The sequence below is a fragment of the Opisthocomus hoazin genome, chromosome 1, assembly GCF_030867145.1.
Source record: "Opisthocomus hoazin isolate bOpiHoa1 chromosome 1, bOpiHoa1.hap1, whole genome shotgun sequence".
NCBI classification, from domain to species: domain Eukaryota; kingdom Metazoa; phylum Chordata; class Aves; order Opisthocomiformes; family Opisthocomidae; genus Opisthocomus; species Opisthocomus hoazin.
The window spans coordinates 84,824,504-84,843,685 of NC_134414.1; the positions used below are offsets into that span (position 1 = coordinate 84,824,504).

Genomic DNA, 19,182 nt, shown 5'->3' on the forward strand with positions numbered 1-19,182 from the left:
ATATGAATTATGTACGTCAAGCATTTAAAGGAAGAAATAGGCAGGAAATTAGAGATATCAAAAGTATCTTGGCTATTTGCATGGAATATCCTTACTGCGGGGAATGTTGAATAAGAAGAATGTTTTCAGTAAAAGAAGAGTTACAGAAAAGGAAAAGTTAGGTTCGTGTCAACACAGTGTTCCATATTCGTGCTGAAAATGTATCTTCAGATTCTGTAGTGCAACGTTTTTGTTTTCTTTCATCTTAGCTGTGACTCTGGTGTAGTGACTATATGAAAAAGATTCTTATTCAATAAGTCTTATTAAATCATGTGTACTTACAAGTAATATATCTTACCCCTATAACTTTTTCATATAGTTCTTTGCAGGCTATTCCAGTCTTATGGGTGAATTAGCTGTAATTTATAAGACTTTGGCACTACAGAAACAAATGTTAACCCAATTTTAGCACAGCAAAGTGTTTGCCCACCTCAGGCTGGCAAAAGAAGCAAAGTGTATCTGCTTTCGTAATCAGCTGCTGTGAATCACGGCACCTCTGTACCTCCCCACCACGTATGGGGAGGGGAGGTGGTTGTGTAGTGGTCTAATGGGTTAAAAATGTGTACTTTATGACAGAATGTGAGGATGATTTCACATGTAGCAAAAAAAGATAACATGTTATTTAAAAAGATTGTACTTGTACATCATATTAAAGGTTAATTTAGAATTTATTGTGAAAAAGTAAAACGGATCCCTGTCATGGCATGTTCCTATCTTGTTTCCAGTACAGAGTCATACCTGAAATCTCAGTTTGATTTGACAAGTGCAGGCGAACAAATTCAGAGGCCCATGTGTTGCTCTACTGCAGTGGTCTTAGATTAACAACATCAATGCACAGAAAAGCAAACAAAAATATCAAGGAGTTTTCAATGCAACAAGTATTTAGAGGAAAATTGCAGGAAAAAAATTAAAAGACCCACGTGTGAAGCACGAGGTCAGATTAGCAGTAACTTGCTCACCCACTTTGAAGCTGTGTTTTACAGTTCAAGCTTGAACTAAATCCTTGAGTAAGGTAAAGACTCCTCACACTAAATAAGGAGAACCTGGTACTATGCAATGCAGAGGGTTCACCAGCCACATGATGTTTTTAGATGTTTTCAATATCGGTTAAGTACGCATTAAAGAATGTCTTTTGTCAGATGTGTGTAATCTCTCTGGCTACTCACGAAATTTAAAAGACTGTGTGATTCATGTGAGGACAAAATTTTTGCTGTGTTTGAGTAAGTGAATGTCAGATTCTTTGAAACTGAAGTTCCCTGGGTTTGAACTGTGTAAAAGTGGTAATACACTTTTGAAGGAGCTGTTTACTGAAGTGGTTCAGGAGTTAAGCTGTTATTGTCAAAATTCTCTCCTACCTACTTGTTGATATTGTCATTCTATTTTCAAGGTCACAGTAAAAGTAGTCAGTTACGATTCTCCTCAGAGCGTTTTGACAGGAGATAAATAGCTGCCTGTGATCTCTTGTAGGCTATTAATAGGTGAGACACTTCTCCACCTGACAGCGAGCTGTCAATCAGAACCTGTCAATTTGAGTTGCAAAGAAGAGAATGATGTAGTGCCCTTTCATATCAATCATTGATTCGATGACTCTTCATGAAAGCTAGACTTTTGTGTCAGTTCATTTAAAAAAAAATAAAAAAAAAACCCAAACCTGAGTTGTTATCACTTGAAAATAACGTTTTTATAGTGGAGGCTTTTGATACTCAGAAGTATACACTGTCTCTGTGACACAGGAACAAGGCAGTTTGCATGAAAAGTAAATTATGCCTACACCATTATAAGTATAAAGTAAATTTTTGTGGCTTTTTACACTAGAATTTGTATATTACTCTCAATTCAGTGAACTGTGTTTAAGGAAAAAGTCTCAGATAATCCCATGCAGTAAAAAATGCAGGTTGTTAAACCAACATCAACTGCCTTGCAGAACTATTCTTTAATGAAAGGTCAGTTTTACATTAATATACATATGAAGCTGACATTTGCAGTCTTTTTAACTGACTAAAAAGTCTCATGAGTTATTTGTTGCTACAGTAGCGAAAGGTTCTCACATATATGACATCTCAAATAGCAACAAACAGGACTTTCTGGAAAGTATCTTTTATGAAAGATAATGTCTTTTCTTTTTTAATCTGTACTTTATAATACTAAGATAATACAGGATACATGCACAAATATTTGAAGGGAAATCAAATAATTTTGTTTCCATTTTCCACATGAAAAGTATTCTGTTTATTCTGTCATTTTTTTAAAAAGGAGAAGCTTTTTATGAAGAAAAAGTTCCAGCCAGAAACACACTTCTCAAGTGAGTAATCTGGATAAAATTTTCCCATTTTGTGTTTATGTACTTCTGCCTATGCCAATAAAAAAGAAAGCTTTAACCATGCAACAGGTGCAAAAACAGATCCAACCAATGAGAGCGGAAAAATGGATCATAAATATAGTAGATTAAACCTTTTCATTTTTCCTTAAGAGTAGATTATTGATATTGTATGAATCCCCTTTATTAAAAGACTTGGTTTTCAAGTTCTGAAGGTGTTTGTTTGTTTGTTTGTTTGTTTTTAATTTTAAAGAAACACTCTATATGTGTGAGTCTGTATTGTTCCTCCCCCCTTTAAAGGGTGGATGAATCAACTGCATGAGGAAATATGTAGTCTCCCTTTGAAGTTGACATGAATCACAGGTATTATCCACCACAGACTGGTGAGGGAAAATATGGTAAATAAAGCCAAAAATACTCTGTAAGTAGCCGTGTGCTTTGTGAGATCCGGACGAGTTTTCTGGGTAGTGCTTTTGTGATTCAACTGATATTTACAATACGTGTAATGTGCTACAAATGCTGTTAGAGCATATAGCAGTAAATTTGGCTAGTACTGCACAATTTTAAATAAAGTTCTATAAATAATGCATAAGAAGACGTTCTTACTTGAGCTGTGCTTTCACAGCCTGCTGGAACTGATCATAAATATCATGTTGACAGATCACATGAACAGCAAAATTTACAGAGTGTCTGTTTATGGCACTCTTTCTTTTGTACCAGTTCAGGAAATAGACTGAAGACAATGGAGACTGTTCATTGCTGTGACAGGAAAGATACTTCTTTTTATTAGTATGTACTTTGAGATTACTTATTCTTTGGTACAAGATACTTGTAGTGTTATGTAGTGATCACATGCATACACACACAGAACATTAAACAACAAGAGAAGGTTTGGTCATATACCTTAGTCCAGGATAAAGAAGGAGGAAAAGTACCAGTGTACTTGATTTAACATAGTTAATGATATTGTGGTATGTTTGACCCTGTTCCTCATAATAGTCTAGTTGATCAGCTTCCATATGACCTTGTGAGGAATATGTTTCACATATATATGTAGTTCTGAAGGTATATTTTTGAACAGCATTTGTATTCAGGCTTTTAAATATGTACTTGTAAAATTAAGAGAGGTGCTGGTAGCCAGAAACTGCTAAGTCCCTGGCTTTAAAGAAGTCTTCTTTAAATATATATGGCAATCACTAATTAGTTAGTTTTTGGTGTTTATTTTTGCTTTCAGTTCAGTATATAGTTAAGAACGGCATTTTTACTCGTGTGTGTGTGTGTGTGTGTGTGTTCAGGATTACTCTGTAATCAGTTGCAGTATTTCTTTTCCTCCTTTTTTTGGGTTGGGGAGGAGTTGGGGGGAGTGGATTTGTTTTGTTTTTTTTTGAACTCTACTGTTGAGATAATTCTTTGTAGAAAGTTTATTATAAAATATACTAAGGGTTTGGGGGTATGTTCTGGTTTGTTTTTTTCCAGGAACACTGATGCACCATTTCTTCTTGTCCTGTCTTATCTTCATGTCCATACTGCTCTATATGCTTCAAAAAATTTCAGAGGAAAAAGCAAGCACGGTTTATATGGGGATGCAGTGGAGGAAATGGACTGGAGTGTAGGTATGTTATATGTGCTTCTAGCATCAGTGGAGGGAATTCATGGAAGACTTACATTCAAGTCCACCAAATGCAGACTTCTGCAATTTGGATGTCTATGGTGTACCTGACAAACTTATCCTTTATACTCAGGGAAAAGAAACAGTCATTTAAAAGTCACAATAATTTGACCTCTCGTAATATTTACTTTATGACCAAATTTATTTTGTCCTACAAATGCCTGCTTTCTTATTTGACTATGAAGGTAGTCTGTACAGTATGGACTTACTAGAGATATGGACACCTTAACTGTGGACATTTGAAGTAAAGTATCTGAATTCAATCCCATGGGTGCCATCTGGCCTGTGCAGGTTATCCTCATAAAGCAATATACTAACTCAAAAAGTGACCACATGACATTGATATAAAATATTTTCAAATAAAATGGCTACAATATGCACTATTAACAAAAGTAAGTTGCTAATTATTTTAGTGAGTTTTCTGAATTAGTGAAATCACTCAGGTGAGGTCCACTTCTGTTCATGGAGAATAGTCAAACCCAAACAATTTGCTCTTCAGAGCCTTCCATTCACTCTGAGGCAGGAGAGCAATTGAACATTACATCTTTTAGCGGGCTTCTCTTTTCTCTAGATGTGTTGGAGTGGCTCTCTGATTCCAGAGACAATCACAGTTCATGTTTGAAAATAGTCATATTGGAGAATAACAGTATTAGGAGCTAAAGATGAGCTTACCTTTCTCCTTCCCATATACCCCAAGTTCATTGTGTTCTCAGTACAACTCAGTGCAAATTGTCTTTCTTCAAGAAAATGTTGCTTCCTTGTTAAGCTGCTATAAGCAGATATTCTGCTTTGGTGCAGACATATTTTTAAACAATGCAAGCATGTGCAGTTAAACATAATGTATATTTCTTTGCATATTTTCCCTCAAGAAATCTAGCTGCAGAAGCTATGGAACAAAAGGCAGCGCAGTACATTCAGTGATTTTAAATGTATTTAGTGCAATATTTGCAAAAATGGGAAAAACCCTTCTGGGAAACTGTAATACACTTAGGAAGGGTTTTCAATATGGGAGACAACAGAAATAAAACCCTTTCATAAATCAGGTTATGTGTAGAAAGAATGACATTTATTCCAGTTGTATTACGACCTGAATCTTTATCACTTCTGTCGATGGCCACCAGCATTTGGTCAATCAAGTGCCTGCATTCGGTAAAAGTACATGTGTTGACATGTCTGTTTGCATCCACATTGTAGTAAGCTACTGAGTATTAGCTGGTCTTACTGTTCATGTTTGATTTTACTATTTCTTTTTCTGTTCTGTGATAGCTTATTCCAGCCTAACTGGTCATTTGCTGCTGCCATTACGTTTTGCTGCCTCCATCAGCAGAGAGGCTCCAGGGTTTAAACAGCAAGTTGGAAACCAAGGCAGCTGCCCTGCTGCTGTTTCAGGCTATTTAATGATGCGGAGGTGGTAACAGATTGGAAACTACTACTGTCTTCCAGAATGACTGCAGGCTCTTAGGGCAGAAGCATATTATTTAAAAAGCTTGAGATAAATCAGAGATACAAACTTAGTGATTATAAAATTGGAATTTTGAACAAACTCAAAGAGGAGACACCTGAGTTTCCTCATGTACTGTCCTTTACAATCCATTGCAGGCACATCAGGGGCAGCAAAGCTAGCTTAATCAATCAAGATATAGATCCTTATCTGTCATAAGCTAGTGTGCAAACATCAAATTTTGATTCAGATGGGGGTCTGTTTACTTGGTTTCGCTTTTGTCTTGTAAGACTCCTCTGTTGACAGATTGCATATTTGCTCCAGGAGGTAGAAAATGTGTTTAGTTCCTCTGTTAATTTCTCCTCCATTATTAGAATGATGAAAAAAAGTTATGGCTGACATTTCCAAAGGAGTCTGAAGGAATAATACAGCTTTTTTTTTTCTTATTTTCAACTGAAGGGAGTACTTATTTCCAGTAACCTCCACTGAAAATTCCAATCTTAATGCATCAACTATGTCAGACAAAGTAGATTTATTCACTGTACTGGTGATGTCAGTAACCAGTATTTTCTTGGAATGCCTCTGAAGAAGTTACAGTAGAAAAGTCAAACAAAATTGTCTGGAAAAGCTGAAAAAGTGAAAACTATAAGCTTTCCACATATGAAGGTTTTATCATTCACTAGACAGAAATTAGTATTTATGCATAGATGAATGTAACTTGCAAAAGCAATAAGAACAAAATAGCCCAGACATAACAATATGCTGCAAAACCTTCTAATTAAAGACAACACAAGCATAGGAAGAAAAACTAAGTGTATGGAAAACTGCACTGTAGTACAACATCAGAAATGTTTGGTATCTGGTAGGAAAAGAAACACTAACTTTAACTCAGTTCTAAGAGAAACTTACAATATGTTATCTGCTGAGTGGGAAATATTGTGGAAAACTTTTGGAATGACTAAAAAAAACCAAAAAAAAAGGGTAGAAGAGAAGTTAGAAGTAGAAGTTAGGACTGTCATGTAGCAGTGATGAAAAAGTTACACCAGGATTGGACAATGAAATGCAAATGAAATATTGTTCCTGATTTGAGGCATCAGCTGGAGTCGAAAAGAAGGCTTTAGCTGCCATTTGAAAGAGAAAAAGCAACAGCCTTTCTAGTAAGACAGAGAAATCCATTCAGACCGAGAACTCTAAATAAAAGACAATTCTCCATTTTCATTTGTTTATTTATTGAGAATCAATTACCTAATTAGGCAATAATTCAATTTTAAGGCAATCTCCATGCTAGGGTAGAAAAACCTACGAGCCAGGTGAATAAAATAGCCCTTTAAATGTTTCATGTCTGTGAATTGTTAAACTGATAGTGAAGAGTATGATTACAGTCTGTGTCAAAAATGCAAAATATAAAGTCTCTGGATAAGCTTTGGGACCATGCGTGTCTGCTGCTTTTGCATACTGATGTGTGTTTAACAGAACTCAGTGTTTAAAGCATTCACAGTTACAATGTCACTGCATGTGACATGCCTTAGTTATTCTCTGGCTAATAAGATTCATTTTCTTTCAATGTAGACTAAGCACCTTATTAATGCTACTAATTGCAATTCATATGAAAGCAGATGATATAATCTTACAGTCTAAAAATGGACAAAGAATGATGAATGAATGAAAGAGCGAATACAATATTATCCTTTTCTTCCTTCCTTCTTCTCTTCCTTCATTCCTTCATTCGTGATTGAGGGTAGGAAGAGAAATGGTTGTGTTCAGAAATTGTTTTTGCTGTAAATTGCATTACACTAATTTAATCCACAACAGATCCATGCAAAGAGTTTTGGAGCCCCCTGTAGACATGTGTGCAAGCTGTGTGAAGACACACTAGTTCAACACAACTTTTCAAATGGCTGTTTATTGTTCTGTTAACAGTATCAAAACCACGTATCAATTCTTAATCCTTTGTGGAACAATCACAACTGATGGGCTTAAGTGTCAAAAGTCTCAGAAATTGTAGTCTGGGACAAGCTAGGTAACTGTAGAGTGGGGGCCTTGTCTGGATATATTTGTTATGTGAATGCCCTGCAAGCTGAAAAAACTTAACTGCCTCTCTGCCATGATCTTTTGAACTAAGTTATGCCGAGAAAATATTACCGTCATCTGATGTAATTAGAAGAAAAGGAGTGGAAATAAATCCCCATGCATCTTACATGTAACTTGTGTTTGAAATATCGTAAAAGGTTTGGTGGAGTTGTGTATGAAGAGAGTAGCTCCATATCTCCCCAGTAGAAGAGAGATATGGAGCTACAGGACAGTGTCCAGCAAAGGGTCACAAAGATGGTTAAGAGACTGGAGCATCTCTCCTATGAAGAAAGACTGAGAGAGCTTGGACTACAGCTCTGTTCAGTCTGGAGAAGAGAAGGCTGAGGGCAGATCTTATTAAAGTATATAAATAACCAAAGGGAGTGTGCAAAGAGGATGGGGCCAGGCTCTTTCCTTTGGTGCCCAGTGACAAGAAGCAGTGGGCACAAACTGAGACACAGGAGGTTCCCTCTGAACATCAGGAAACACCTTTTTACTATGAGGGTGACCAAGCACTGGCACAGGTTGCCCAGAGCGGTGGTGGAGTTTCCAGCCTTGGGCATGGTCCTGGGCTCCAGGTGGCCCTGTATGAGCAGGGTGTTTAGACAAGATGAGTTCCAGACATCTTTTCCAACCTCAACCGTTCTGTGATCCCATGAGATGCTGAAGAAAAGAAAAAAGCTATATTTGCTAAAATAAATTCATATTTTGAAACAATATCAGACATAACCCTTAAAAGTCAGTCTGGAGGAACCGAGAAACTCATTACTGAAGCAGACAGAAGCAAGATACTCTTATGATGTTTGCCTCCTCTGTTTCACTCTTTTGGGAGACCCCACTTGGGTACTTGAATTCATTTCTGGGGTCCTCAGCACAACAAAGACATGGACCTGTTCAAACACATCCAGAGAAGGGGAACAAGAAGGGTCAGAGATCTGAAAAACCTCTCCTGTGAAGAAAGACTGAGAGAGTTGAGGATGTTTAGCTTGGAAAAGAGAAGGCTGCGGGGAGACCTTATTATGGTCTTTCAATATATAAAGCGGGTTTATAAGAAAGATGGAAAGAGATTTTTACCAGGGCCTGCAGTGACAAGACAAGTGGCAACATTTTTAAACTGAAAGAGGGTAGATTTAGATTAGATTTTAGGAGGAAATTATTTGTTATGAGGGTGATGAGGCACTGGAACTGGTTACCCTGAGAGGTGGTGGATGCTCCATCCCTGGAAGTATTTAAGGTCAGGTTGGATGGCGCTTTGAGAAACCTGACTTAATGAAAGATGTCCCTGCCCATGGCAGGGGGATTGGATGATCTATAAGGTCCCTTCCAATCCAAACCATTCTATGATTCTATGATTCTGTGTTACTACAGCAATGACAATTTTTGAAGATGCTAATGATATCTTTAATAGGTTTTCCTTACTAAATAATACAGTGGTCTTTTGCTATATCTAATGTTGGATGAGAAAAATGAAGCTGTTTAATCTAGAACAGAAATTGTAACCCTCAGGTCTTTGACCAAAATTCAGAAAAATTTTGGTCTCACTGCATTTCAATAGCCAGAGTGTTACTGACATTTGGACTTGAATTTCCACTGGTATAATATGTAGAAACATCAATTCGCAGTAACTTTGGTCTTTGACCAAAATTCAGAAAAATTTTGGTCTCACTACATTTCAATAGCCAGAGTGTTACTGACACTTGAACTTGAATTTCCACTGGTATAATATGTAGAAACATCAATTCGCAGTAACTGTCATTACTGTAGGATTTATATAAGGTGAATCATAGCATGCTGATTCTCCCCAATGGACTGAGTTTAAATAAATATGTCAAGAAACTATTAAAAAAAAGTGATATTTCATTTTCTTGCTTACATATAGGAGAAAACAGAGACTGAGGAGTAATCTCACATTTGGATTATATTGCTAGCCCATTTTAGGGCTGAACAAAATAAATTTTTTGGTTCAAACCCTTTGTGTGCATAAATGTAAAATGGGGACCTCAAAAATAAATCAAAAAAAAGAAACAAACTGCAGATGAGGAAGCAATGATCTAAATGTTCATTTTTTCCTTTATACGAAGAGTATGTTTTGCTTTTTGCAGAAATTGATAACATAGAATTGTATGAAATTTCTCTTTTGTCCCAGATGTTTTAGTCTTGTATATAATCTAAGTTCATGTTTAAAAAAGACCTTGGTGTTGCATTTAGTTTCTGTTCCACTGACTCACAGAATTTCTTAGACTGAAATATAACCTGAAAAGATTTCTGTAGTTGATTCGCAAATGCAGAGAAAAGGAGAATGTGCCATTGCTCACTTGATAGTTTATGTGTTTGGTTTTTTCCTGATTTATTTTCACAGTTAGAAAATAGTGATGACAAATGTGGGGGCCACATGGAACTCACTTGGTAGCGTAGATGACCATGAGTATTTAGAAATCCTTGTTTTTCTTCTAGTTGGCTGAGAAGCTTTGTACTTTTTTTTTCAGATGGCTATTCAAGCCAGTTTAATCATTCATCAATTTCAAGTCAGATCTTTTTAAATTACTGAGTTTGATCCTCAACAAATGTCCACTGATTTAGTTGACTTCAAACTACATGTTGATTTAGCCCAAGGTGAATGGCTCAGAAGGCAAAAGCAATAGTGCAAAATTTGGTAATCTGTTTCCTTGACTGAACAGGCAATGTGCAAGTCTTAATCCTAGTATCTGGATCACTGGGCTAAATCATAGTCTTCTTTAACTGAAAGCACTGTGCCTAGCTTTTTTTAACTAGAACTATTTATGTAATTAAAACCTTGGATATTTGAATAAGCTGAACCTTAGCAGAGAAGCATTTATCACTGGTCAAAGCATTTGTGATACTTTGCTACACAACCCTCTGGAGCAATATGTGGCCTATAATGAATACAGCAAGGCAGAAGTACGCTTCATTGAGAAAGGCCAGCTAGGTTACAATCTGGCCTTACAGTCTAGTAAGACTAACTGAAAATCAGACCACTTTTCACACTGTTTTAATTTGATTCATCTGTTACCATGATTAAGAATTGTCTATAGACATGTGTCTTCATACAGCACTTTCAAAGAAGAAGGGAAGGGCAAAAGCTCCTCCAAGTCAACTCCAGACCTTTGTGGAAACATCTGATTTACTCATTCCATAATTAGATTTCCCAGTGCTGTAAAAGAAATTACATTAATACATATGAGCAGAATTATGCTGTGGCTCTTAATTCCTACAGGGCCTAAATGTGAGATGATAAAAACTAAATGCTTATATGCCTTTTATCTGATGAATGTGTGCTTGTTTAAATAGATAATACACAACTTATGTGGATTGATCACATCCTCCACTTTTAACTTCTATTCAACTCTGGAGTGATGGGAATCAAGGGTCTAATTGGAAACCACTCGAATTTAATATACACCATTTTTAATTACCCCTGTGCCTTTTTTTCTCTGTTTTAGTAATGGATGTACCACTGCTTTAGTAATAGATGGAAAGTATGTTTTCAGAAACAAAATGAAAGCTGCTTTTGGAAAACTTCAAGATATTTAGGAGATAGAAAACTGAAGTATGCCCACAAGACTTTTAGTATAATTCTTGCTCTGATGAAGGTATCATAGTCTAAAGCATTCACAAAGCAAAAAGAAGGGTCTAAATGTTACAGCCAAGGAATTCTTGAGGTTCTGAAGCATGTCACATTCCCACAATTTCTCAGGTTTTGTGTGCCTTCATAATAGCATGTGATCTATCTTCGGTTTCTTAGTAGAAGCATTTTCTTTCTCATTATAAAATAATTATTGTAAACATATTAGTCTATAAGCTTTTAAACTTGACTTATTATTTTAAATTACAATGTATTTAAAATATAATTGTAATATTTATTCCAAGTTATTGTGCCCTGAGATTGTATTCCTAGATGTTTGGATTTTTTAATATTCTTTCGTATATTGAGCAGTATCTATTCTGCTTCTGGGAAATAATAGCATAGTCTTGGTAAGTTTCATCTGAAATCTGTCTCTGCTTTTACATATAATTGTTAGTGGCTGTTACTGTGAATTCTTAGATCTGTATTTTAATTTACAGTGTTTGTATGCTTTCAACCTCTATTTAGAATCCTACTCTATTAGAATAAATCTAAAAATGTACCATGAATCTCCTGAGAATTCTGAGTTATGCTAAAAGTCAAAATAAATATTAATAATATCAAATGAAAAAAAGATCCTCTTGCTTTGAGAAAAAAATGAATGAGCTATCCTTATTTTTTTTTTTTCAGAAAAAAATCATGTACTCAGAGGTAAGCCTGACTGATGATTGCTGTTTGCCTGATGTGGTCATTTGTAACAGTGCAAAGTGAATTTAAAAGATAAGCAAAGCAGAATGATGCCACATCATTAGAAGTGGCAGATAATCAGGCTCAGATCATTTTATCCACCTAGTATAAATGTCACATAAACTTAACGGAGCTTGAAAACTTCAGAGTGGAACTAAAAATCTGAAGAGTGATGCCTGATTTTAATGGTGCACTCTATGACCTTACTTTCCTGAATTTATACTGGTATATGTCTCAAGTCTAGAAGGTTTATTTTTAAGCTGGTTTTGTTACCATGAAAGATGTTCCACCAGCATCTCTGGGGAAGAAGGTACTCAGCCAGTACACCTGTAGAGTGTTCTAGCAGTACACTAGAACAGCATTTCCCCCCCTGTTCTGCCATCCTGCTCTTACCCTAACATTAGAGACTATTTCTTCAGCTAAGACAGTAGTTAAGCTCTTGAAACACTTTCACTCTTTAAGTCAGATCTGGGAAAATTGTCAGGCAGAGTGCAGATTAAAGACATTGGTGGTTCTGCCTTTTATGATGTGGATGCCTTCCAGTTACAGTCTGGGCTAAAACCCAAACTTATTTCATATGTCACTAAGCAGCAATGACTTTCAGTCACTGCTGAACAGGATTGAATTTAAGAGGTGACTAAGTGATGAGAAACTCCCATTTCCACTATGATAAGCTTCCTGAGCTACCTAATCCTCCTTAAGTACAGTTTCCTTTTTCTATATTACATCTTTATACACAGCAAAGCTCCTTCTCAGAACATTATTTACAAGATTACAAAACACGTTTTAAGCAGGCATTTCTATAGTATTTTTTTAATCAGTCAAGTTTAAATAATGTCTTAGTAACATGCACTTCATGATGGAAAACTTCAGTGTAACACAGCTTGTGGTAGTAGTGCTGTGTTGTTCAAAATTTGCTGCCAGCTGCTAAAGATATTTCATTTGCATCCGATATTCATAGAATGATAGAATGGTTTGGGTTGGAAGAGGACCTTAAAGATCATCTGATTCCAACCTCCCAGCCAGGGGCAGGGACAATTTCCACTAGGCCAGGTTCCTCAAAGCCCCATCCAACCTGGCTTTTTTTTTTTATTTTTATTTTTTATTGTTGCAGGAGTCAAATTGTCAGCACAAGATGTGTTAGTGCATATTTTACTTTACTAAAATGTAATCGTACAACTTTCAAAATTTTACAGGCTTTCTGTTACTTATGAACTTCTGAAAATTTGGTCCAATGCAAAAACAATGAAAGGACATCTAATGTTGTGATCAAAACGCTCTCGAGACAAGCTAATTTCCATTAGTAGGAGAAAGCTCAAAGCTTATTTTAGATAAGCTAGGGATAAAAGAATCCCAACGACTCTCCAAGCAATGAGAATATGACTTTCTGTAATGAGATGTACTACCAATCTTTTGTCTAACCTTTGCCCCTAAAGTTTAATTTCACTTATAAATGGTGTGGTTGGATTTTTCTCCTTGCTTGGGGTGAGTGAAGAAAGTAATTATCAACAGGATTAAGAACACAGAAAAGATTTAAACCAAAATTTACCTGCAGGAACACAGTGATTTCTATGTATACTTGGATGAAGGTTGCAACAAAGAAACTGAATGGGGCTAACTTTATCCAAATTGTAGATAATCTCCAAAATACAGATTGGGAAAGCAGTTTAAAGGAATCTATTAAAGTCTTTGCTGGTGGAGTGCCTTTGCATAGCAACCTTCTTGACACATACTGTGAAGATGTTAAGGGCAATTGCATTTGCCCTGTCGCAAAGAAACTCTACAGGAATTTAGTTAGTCAGTCACCCAGAGCAAAGGATCAGGATGGCAGAGAGACATGATTTACAACTCCCTTTGCTTGCCTTGACAAAAGTGTTCCTGTTGTAAACCTGAAACCTTCAGCACTGACTTATGAACATGATTTTTCCATCCTTTTTGTTCAACACTTGGACGCTGAAAGCAATATCTGTCTAGGTATTTATAGAGCTTGTAATCATGATTTTAGTAAAGGATGCAACTGAGCTAGTAGGTGAAGGATGTTCCTGGTAGAAGTTACACCTCTATGAAAGAAGCCTAAATGTTAAACAAAGGAGCAGAGAAACTAAAGATTTTGAGGATTTTTAATCTAGGCGTTTAAACCTTCCCACTCACACCTCTTCTTTGTACCTTCAGATAGCTCTGTAGTGGATTACCCAGTACCTTAACTGATACAGTCCATGAATAATTATACATTCATACAAACACACAAAAGTCATAAGTGAGCATTGTAAGGCAATGAAGTCAAGAACTCAAAAATACGAAAAATCAATCCTCCTATGCTTGTGTCTTATGGCACAGTTTTAAAGCATATGTTTACATGTCATTTCTTTTCCCATTGGAACCCTGGCTCCTCATAACAGAGTACCTTCTTAATGAGCAGCCATTCAACAGTAGGTGTACTCCTCATTATTTAATATGAATTCTTATGTTTAATTTAACACACACTATTGAAGTTCCGTTTTTAAGGCAGATTTCTTTGACACCTCTCATTTTTTCTGTGGCATTACTTCGCTAGACTATATAACAGATTCGCAAATAAGCATTTTCACGAAGTCTTTGTAAGATAGAGGAATCTCATCAGTCTGTTTCCGAGAAGAAAAGTTGAGGCACAGAGATGATGTTCAGGTTTCCCTACTGAGGTATGGCTTTGCTGCCAGTCACCCACTAATCCAGCTCTGGATCTATAGTAAAGCATTCAGACTTAATTTAGCTGGCATGGGATGGGGAAGAGGGGAAAGCAAGTAATTTATCCTTCCAGATCTTGATCCATGTTGTAGGTGGAAAATGGTTAGAACGTGCACCTGGACTCAGGAATTCAGGTTTTCTGCTGGTCTTGGGGATTAAGGATCATTAAGTGTCTTCACAAACACATGAACTGTAATGATATGAACAGTTTCTGTGATGATTCAGGAAATGTCTTCTAGTCTTTTACAATTTATTCATAGCTGGTTGCCTCTCATTTAGCTGTAGAAAATACCTAAAACTGACCACATGCATTTCTGTTTCAGTGATGATACTGAGAATCCTAGAGGTTCACTGCTGTTTCTTAGAGAGAGACCTGAAACTTTTTCATGCTTCTTTTGAAATGTATGTTAATTATTTTGAGATCATACTGTTAAAAAAGTGGCGAACTAATTCTCAGTGAAAACAATAATCACACAATAAAGCTTATGAAATATCAATTCTGTATTGTAAACTATTGGTCAACAGCAGGCTGCTTCTTAGTAGTGAATTGCCAGGCAGAAATTTCAAACTGCTGAATCACAAGGCTCAAATTCCAGGTGGTAATAAGCTTTTATTGATGAGATTGGTAGAACTGCATTTTTATTGACTGTGGCTATTTTTTTTTCAATGATACATCTGACTGCTAGAACAACCACACTGTATAATAGGCAGGGTGATAATATGAACAGCAATCATTATTCTTCTAGAAACCAGTTGTATATTTTGCATTACAGAAAGCTTTTTATCAATTTCTGTATAATAATGAGATCTAATAATGAGATAAATAATGAAATTTTTTAGGTTAGGGAAAGCCCTAGAGTGACGATGCTGTGATTAGTGAAGGGCAGGCTGGTGAAGTGATACCTTTGCTCCTCTCCATCTTTTTCCCTCACTACTTGATTGTAAAGTAAGGCATTTATGTTTTTTTAGGGTGCTGTTTAAGAAGAACTGATACTAAATTATTATTATGCTCTGCTACCTGGTATTTTTTAATTTTACTGTTTAGGTTTTGTTTTGCATATTTCATTTAGTGTACTCATGCTATTTTTTACTATTTTGAATGCTTTCTTTTTGTTTTCTCTTTATTTTGACTTAGTACTTGCATTTTTATACACATTTCCCTTTTTAAATCATTCCCTCCCCTACCCACCCATGGAAGCTTTTTTGTAACATTTCCTCAGAAAGAACACGTTGTTATAACCCTGAGAACACCCAACAGATTTTATGTTACAGTATTAAGCTCAATATCCAAAGGAACACCTGACCCCTAAGGGCTGAGTTGCTTGCTTGAGATGACGAAAGAGACACTCAAGGATTATCAAATCCTACCTTAGATGAGCAAGAAGTTATATTCCACAGCTTCAGTGGATCTTGCATCTTGCTGCTACCACAAGAGGGAAGGCAGAACATCCATCCCTCCCTTCCTTGCTTTTTCCTAACCAGCTTCCAGGGAAAGCAGAAAGGAGGAGAAAGAGGAGAAGCATCTTCTTTTTTTGGCAAGTACCCTTTTAGCAAGCTACTAGACGGACTCATCTGTAATGTCACACTTAGTTTGCCTAAAATTATATGTCATTGACTTGGCCTTTAGGTGCTTTGATTTACATGTATTTAAAGTACTGCTACCGTTTCTGTGTCACGAGGATAAAGGATTTAGGCTCTTTGGGCTCTTATATTTCAGAAGAAGATATATTTATGTGTTAGAAATTTATTTTACTTCCATTTCTGAATCAGACTAGAATTTTAAAGCAAGGCAGGCAAAGAAGAAATAATACAAATGTAGATGTGCTTTAGTCTTAAACAAAAGAATTGTGTGCCCCAGAAAAGCAATATGAATTTTTTCATCCTGCAAACTTGAAGATAACTTAGTCCTAGATGTTTGAAATAAATTAGTAGCTCAGGATGTCTCAGCATTTCTTGCAAAGTCATGGAAGATAGTATTTTTGCAATTTGAAAAGTATAGTCATGTGTATAGTATATGGCTGTGTGAAAGGTATCAAAGTGCTTCTAATCCAAAGTACAGTTTATTTTGACACCACAAAAGAGCAGAGCACATGTTAAGCAACTAATAAATGAATACTTTTTTCTTTATTTTCAATTTGAACAGATAAAATGTATCTGTTCAATCGAGTGGTTGAAAAATTGGTCATGAACTGGCAATGTACACTTCCAGCCCAGAAAGCCCATCGTACCCTGGGCTGCCTCAAAAGAAGCGTGACCAGTAGGTTGATGGAGGTAATTCTTGCCTTCTACTCTGCTTTTGGAAGACCCCACCTGGGTACTACATTCACTTCTGGGATCCCCAGAACAAGAAAGACATGGACCTGTTAGACTGGGTCCAGAGGAGGACCATGAAAATGGTCAGAGGGCTGGAACACCTCTCCTATGAAGAAAGACTGAGAGAGTTGGACTTGTTGAGCCTGGAGAAGAGAAGGCCTCAGGGAGACATTAGTGTTGCCTTTTGATATATAAAGGGGGCTTATAAGAAAAATAGACATTTTACCTGTTCCTTTGACAGGACAGGAGGCAATGGTTTGAAACAGCAAAAGGGTAGGTTTAGATTATACATAAGGATGAAATTTTTTACAATAAAGGTGGTGAGACACTGGAGCAGGTTGCCCAGAGAAGTTGTGGATGCCCCATTACTGAATGTGTTCAAGGTCAGGTTGGATGGAGCTTTGAGCACCTTGATGTGGTGACAGATATCCTTTCCCATGACAGGGGGGTAGACTAGGTATTTGATAATGACTTCCACTCCAAACTGTTCTATGATTCTATGATCTTTGTAAAATCATCATATCATACTGAAACTTTTAGAAACTTTTAGTAATGTGCAATGTCAGAAAGTATAAAAGAGCCATTGTTGCTACATTTTTTCAGATGATCATTTTGTAAAATTCTGGGGCTCCTTAGCTCTGAAGTTGGTAAATCTGAAATTAGATTTCTTTTGTCATCTAAGGAAATCTGTGATTCTGTTTCTTGCCCAAGTTGTGTTGATAAGTGACCTTTAATGAACGTATTCAAAAGTTTGCTATGGTGGTTAAATAGTAAATAGCATTTGCTTTAAATCAGAAACAAGGGATAAAAAAGTAAAATACAGTACCTTGAGAATATCAGAAGCTTTGACAACTGACATATGAAAACAGACTTGTTTTGTTTATAAAACTCTTTTCATGCATAAATGAGCTACTTCAGTAGCAGCCAGGAAATGGATTTTAACAAAATGTCTGTGGTAGGTCTGCTACCATCTCTGAAGATGAGACTTATTTCCCTTTTGGTAGATTCTTTTCTTTCCCTAGATGTCAAAAGAGATCTTGGTCCATTCAATAGTATACGTATATGAATATGGTTATGATGCTGTGGTCCAAAAACAAAGCCTTAGCACCAGGTTCTTGTCTCCCATATTGGTATGAACAGTCCCATCGAACTAAATAATTAGGATAACTTTAATGTATTAAGGTATTTCCATACCAGCAATACGAATTTTATCTTCCCTTAAATAAATTTTTGGCTACCTGATGTGAGAGGTACACTTTCATCTAGCAGACGAATCTGGCCTTCTTTTCTTGTTAGCGCCACATATGCCCCAAGCAGATAGTTTATTCTTTTTTTTTTTCCTTTGCTGTTATTCTTTGCTGATCCCAATGGATTGTCACATGAGATCTCACTGTATTTTTTCCTTCCACTTGGCTGCTTTTCATTACTTGGCACCTCCTACAGTGATCAGTCCCTATTGATAATAGCTTATTGGAACGTCATTATTTAAGCAGTTTTGCAAAGACTAGGTTTTAAGAAGGAGGAACAAAAGTGTCATACAATTGAGATAAAAAGGGTGAGATCAGTTTGACATATTTTAATATTACACTTCCTCTTGGAAGGTGTCACTTTTCAGATGAGCTAACAGAAATTTTTTATTTAATTTAAGCTTTCCTTTTATATATAAACAGTTCTCAGTTCCATACAATTGTGTATTAGTTATTCTTCCCTAAGAGCTGAAGAAAGTATCTTCCTAAATCCAAGTAAAATGAGATTAAATTAAGAAGATGAGCATCTTTATGGAGCAATATAGAAGTGTTTCTGCTTGGCAGACACCCAGGTCCCTCAGACTGCTTTTGTTTTTAAAAAAGAGGTGGTTTTTAGGGACTTGGTTGGAAAGCATGTGGTGGTCACTCAACCAAGCAAGATGATAAACATTCTGATAAATATCTATTCTTTTAAACCATGCTGGGATAGGTCTTCAGTTTCCATAGGGTGATGTAACTGCACTGAAGTCAGTGGAGCTGGGCTGACTTGAAGTCAGCAGTCATAGATGTTGTATGAAAATGTTGTGGGTCTTTACAAAAACAGCATCACAAGCTTCCAAACAGTCTGTGTCTTCTGGTGATTTGTTTTTAATAAAAACAAAAAAAAAAACAAATAAAAAGTGAAAGCCATGTAATAGAAGTGTATACTTAGTTTCAAAGTTTAACATAATGTCAGATCAAATGGTCCACCTTTCATTATGCGCAAGACAGTGCCAAGTACGTGGTTAGCAACAGCTGGCAAAGCAGAGCAGG

The 19,182-nt window shown here is 36.3% G+C and overlaps 1 protein-coding gene across 8 annotated transcripts in view; it reads left to right on the forward strand.

Moving 5' to 3' along the window:
* STS (steroid sulfatase) overlaps positions 1–19,182 on the forward strand; it is a 118,544-nt gene that overhangs the window by 41,357 nt on the left and 58,005 nt on the right. For 6 of the 8 annotated variants that reach the window (XM_075428030.1, XM_075428039.1, XM_075428049.1 and 3 more), the window contains exons 7-8: positions 3,833–3,969; positions 11,810–11,830. In XM_075428030.1, coding sequence (XP_075284145.1) covers positions 3,833–3,969; positions 11,810–11,830 — 158 coding nt within the window. The remainder of the gene's footprint in view (positions 1–3,832; positions 3,970–11,809; positions 11,831–19,182) is intronic. The other 2 variants (XM_075427999.1, XM_075428020.1) reach the window with 1 other exon arrangement.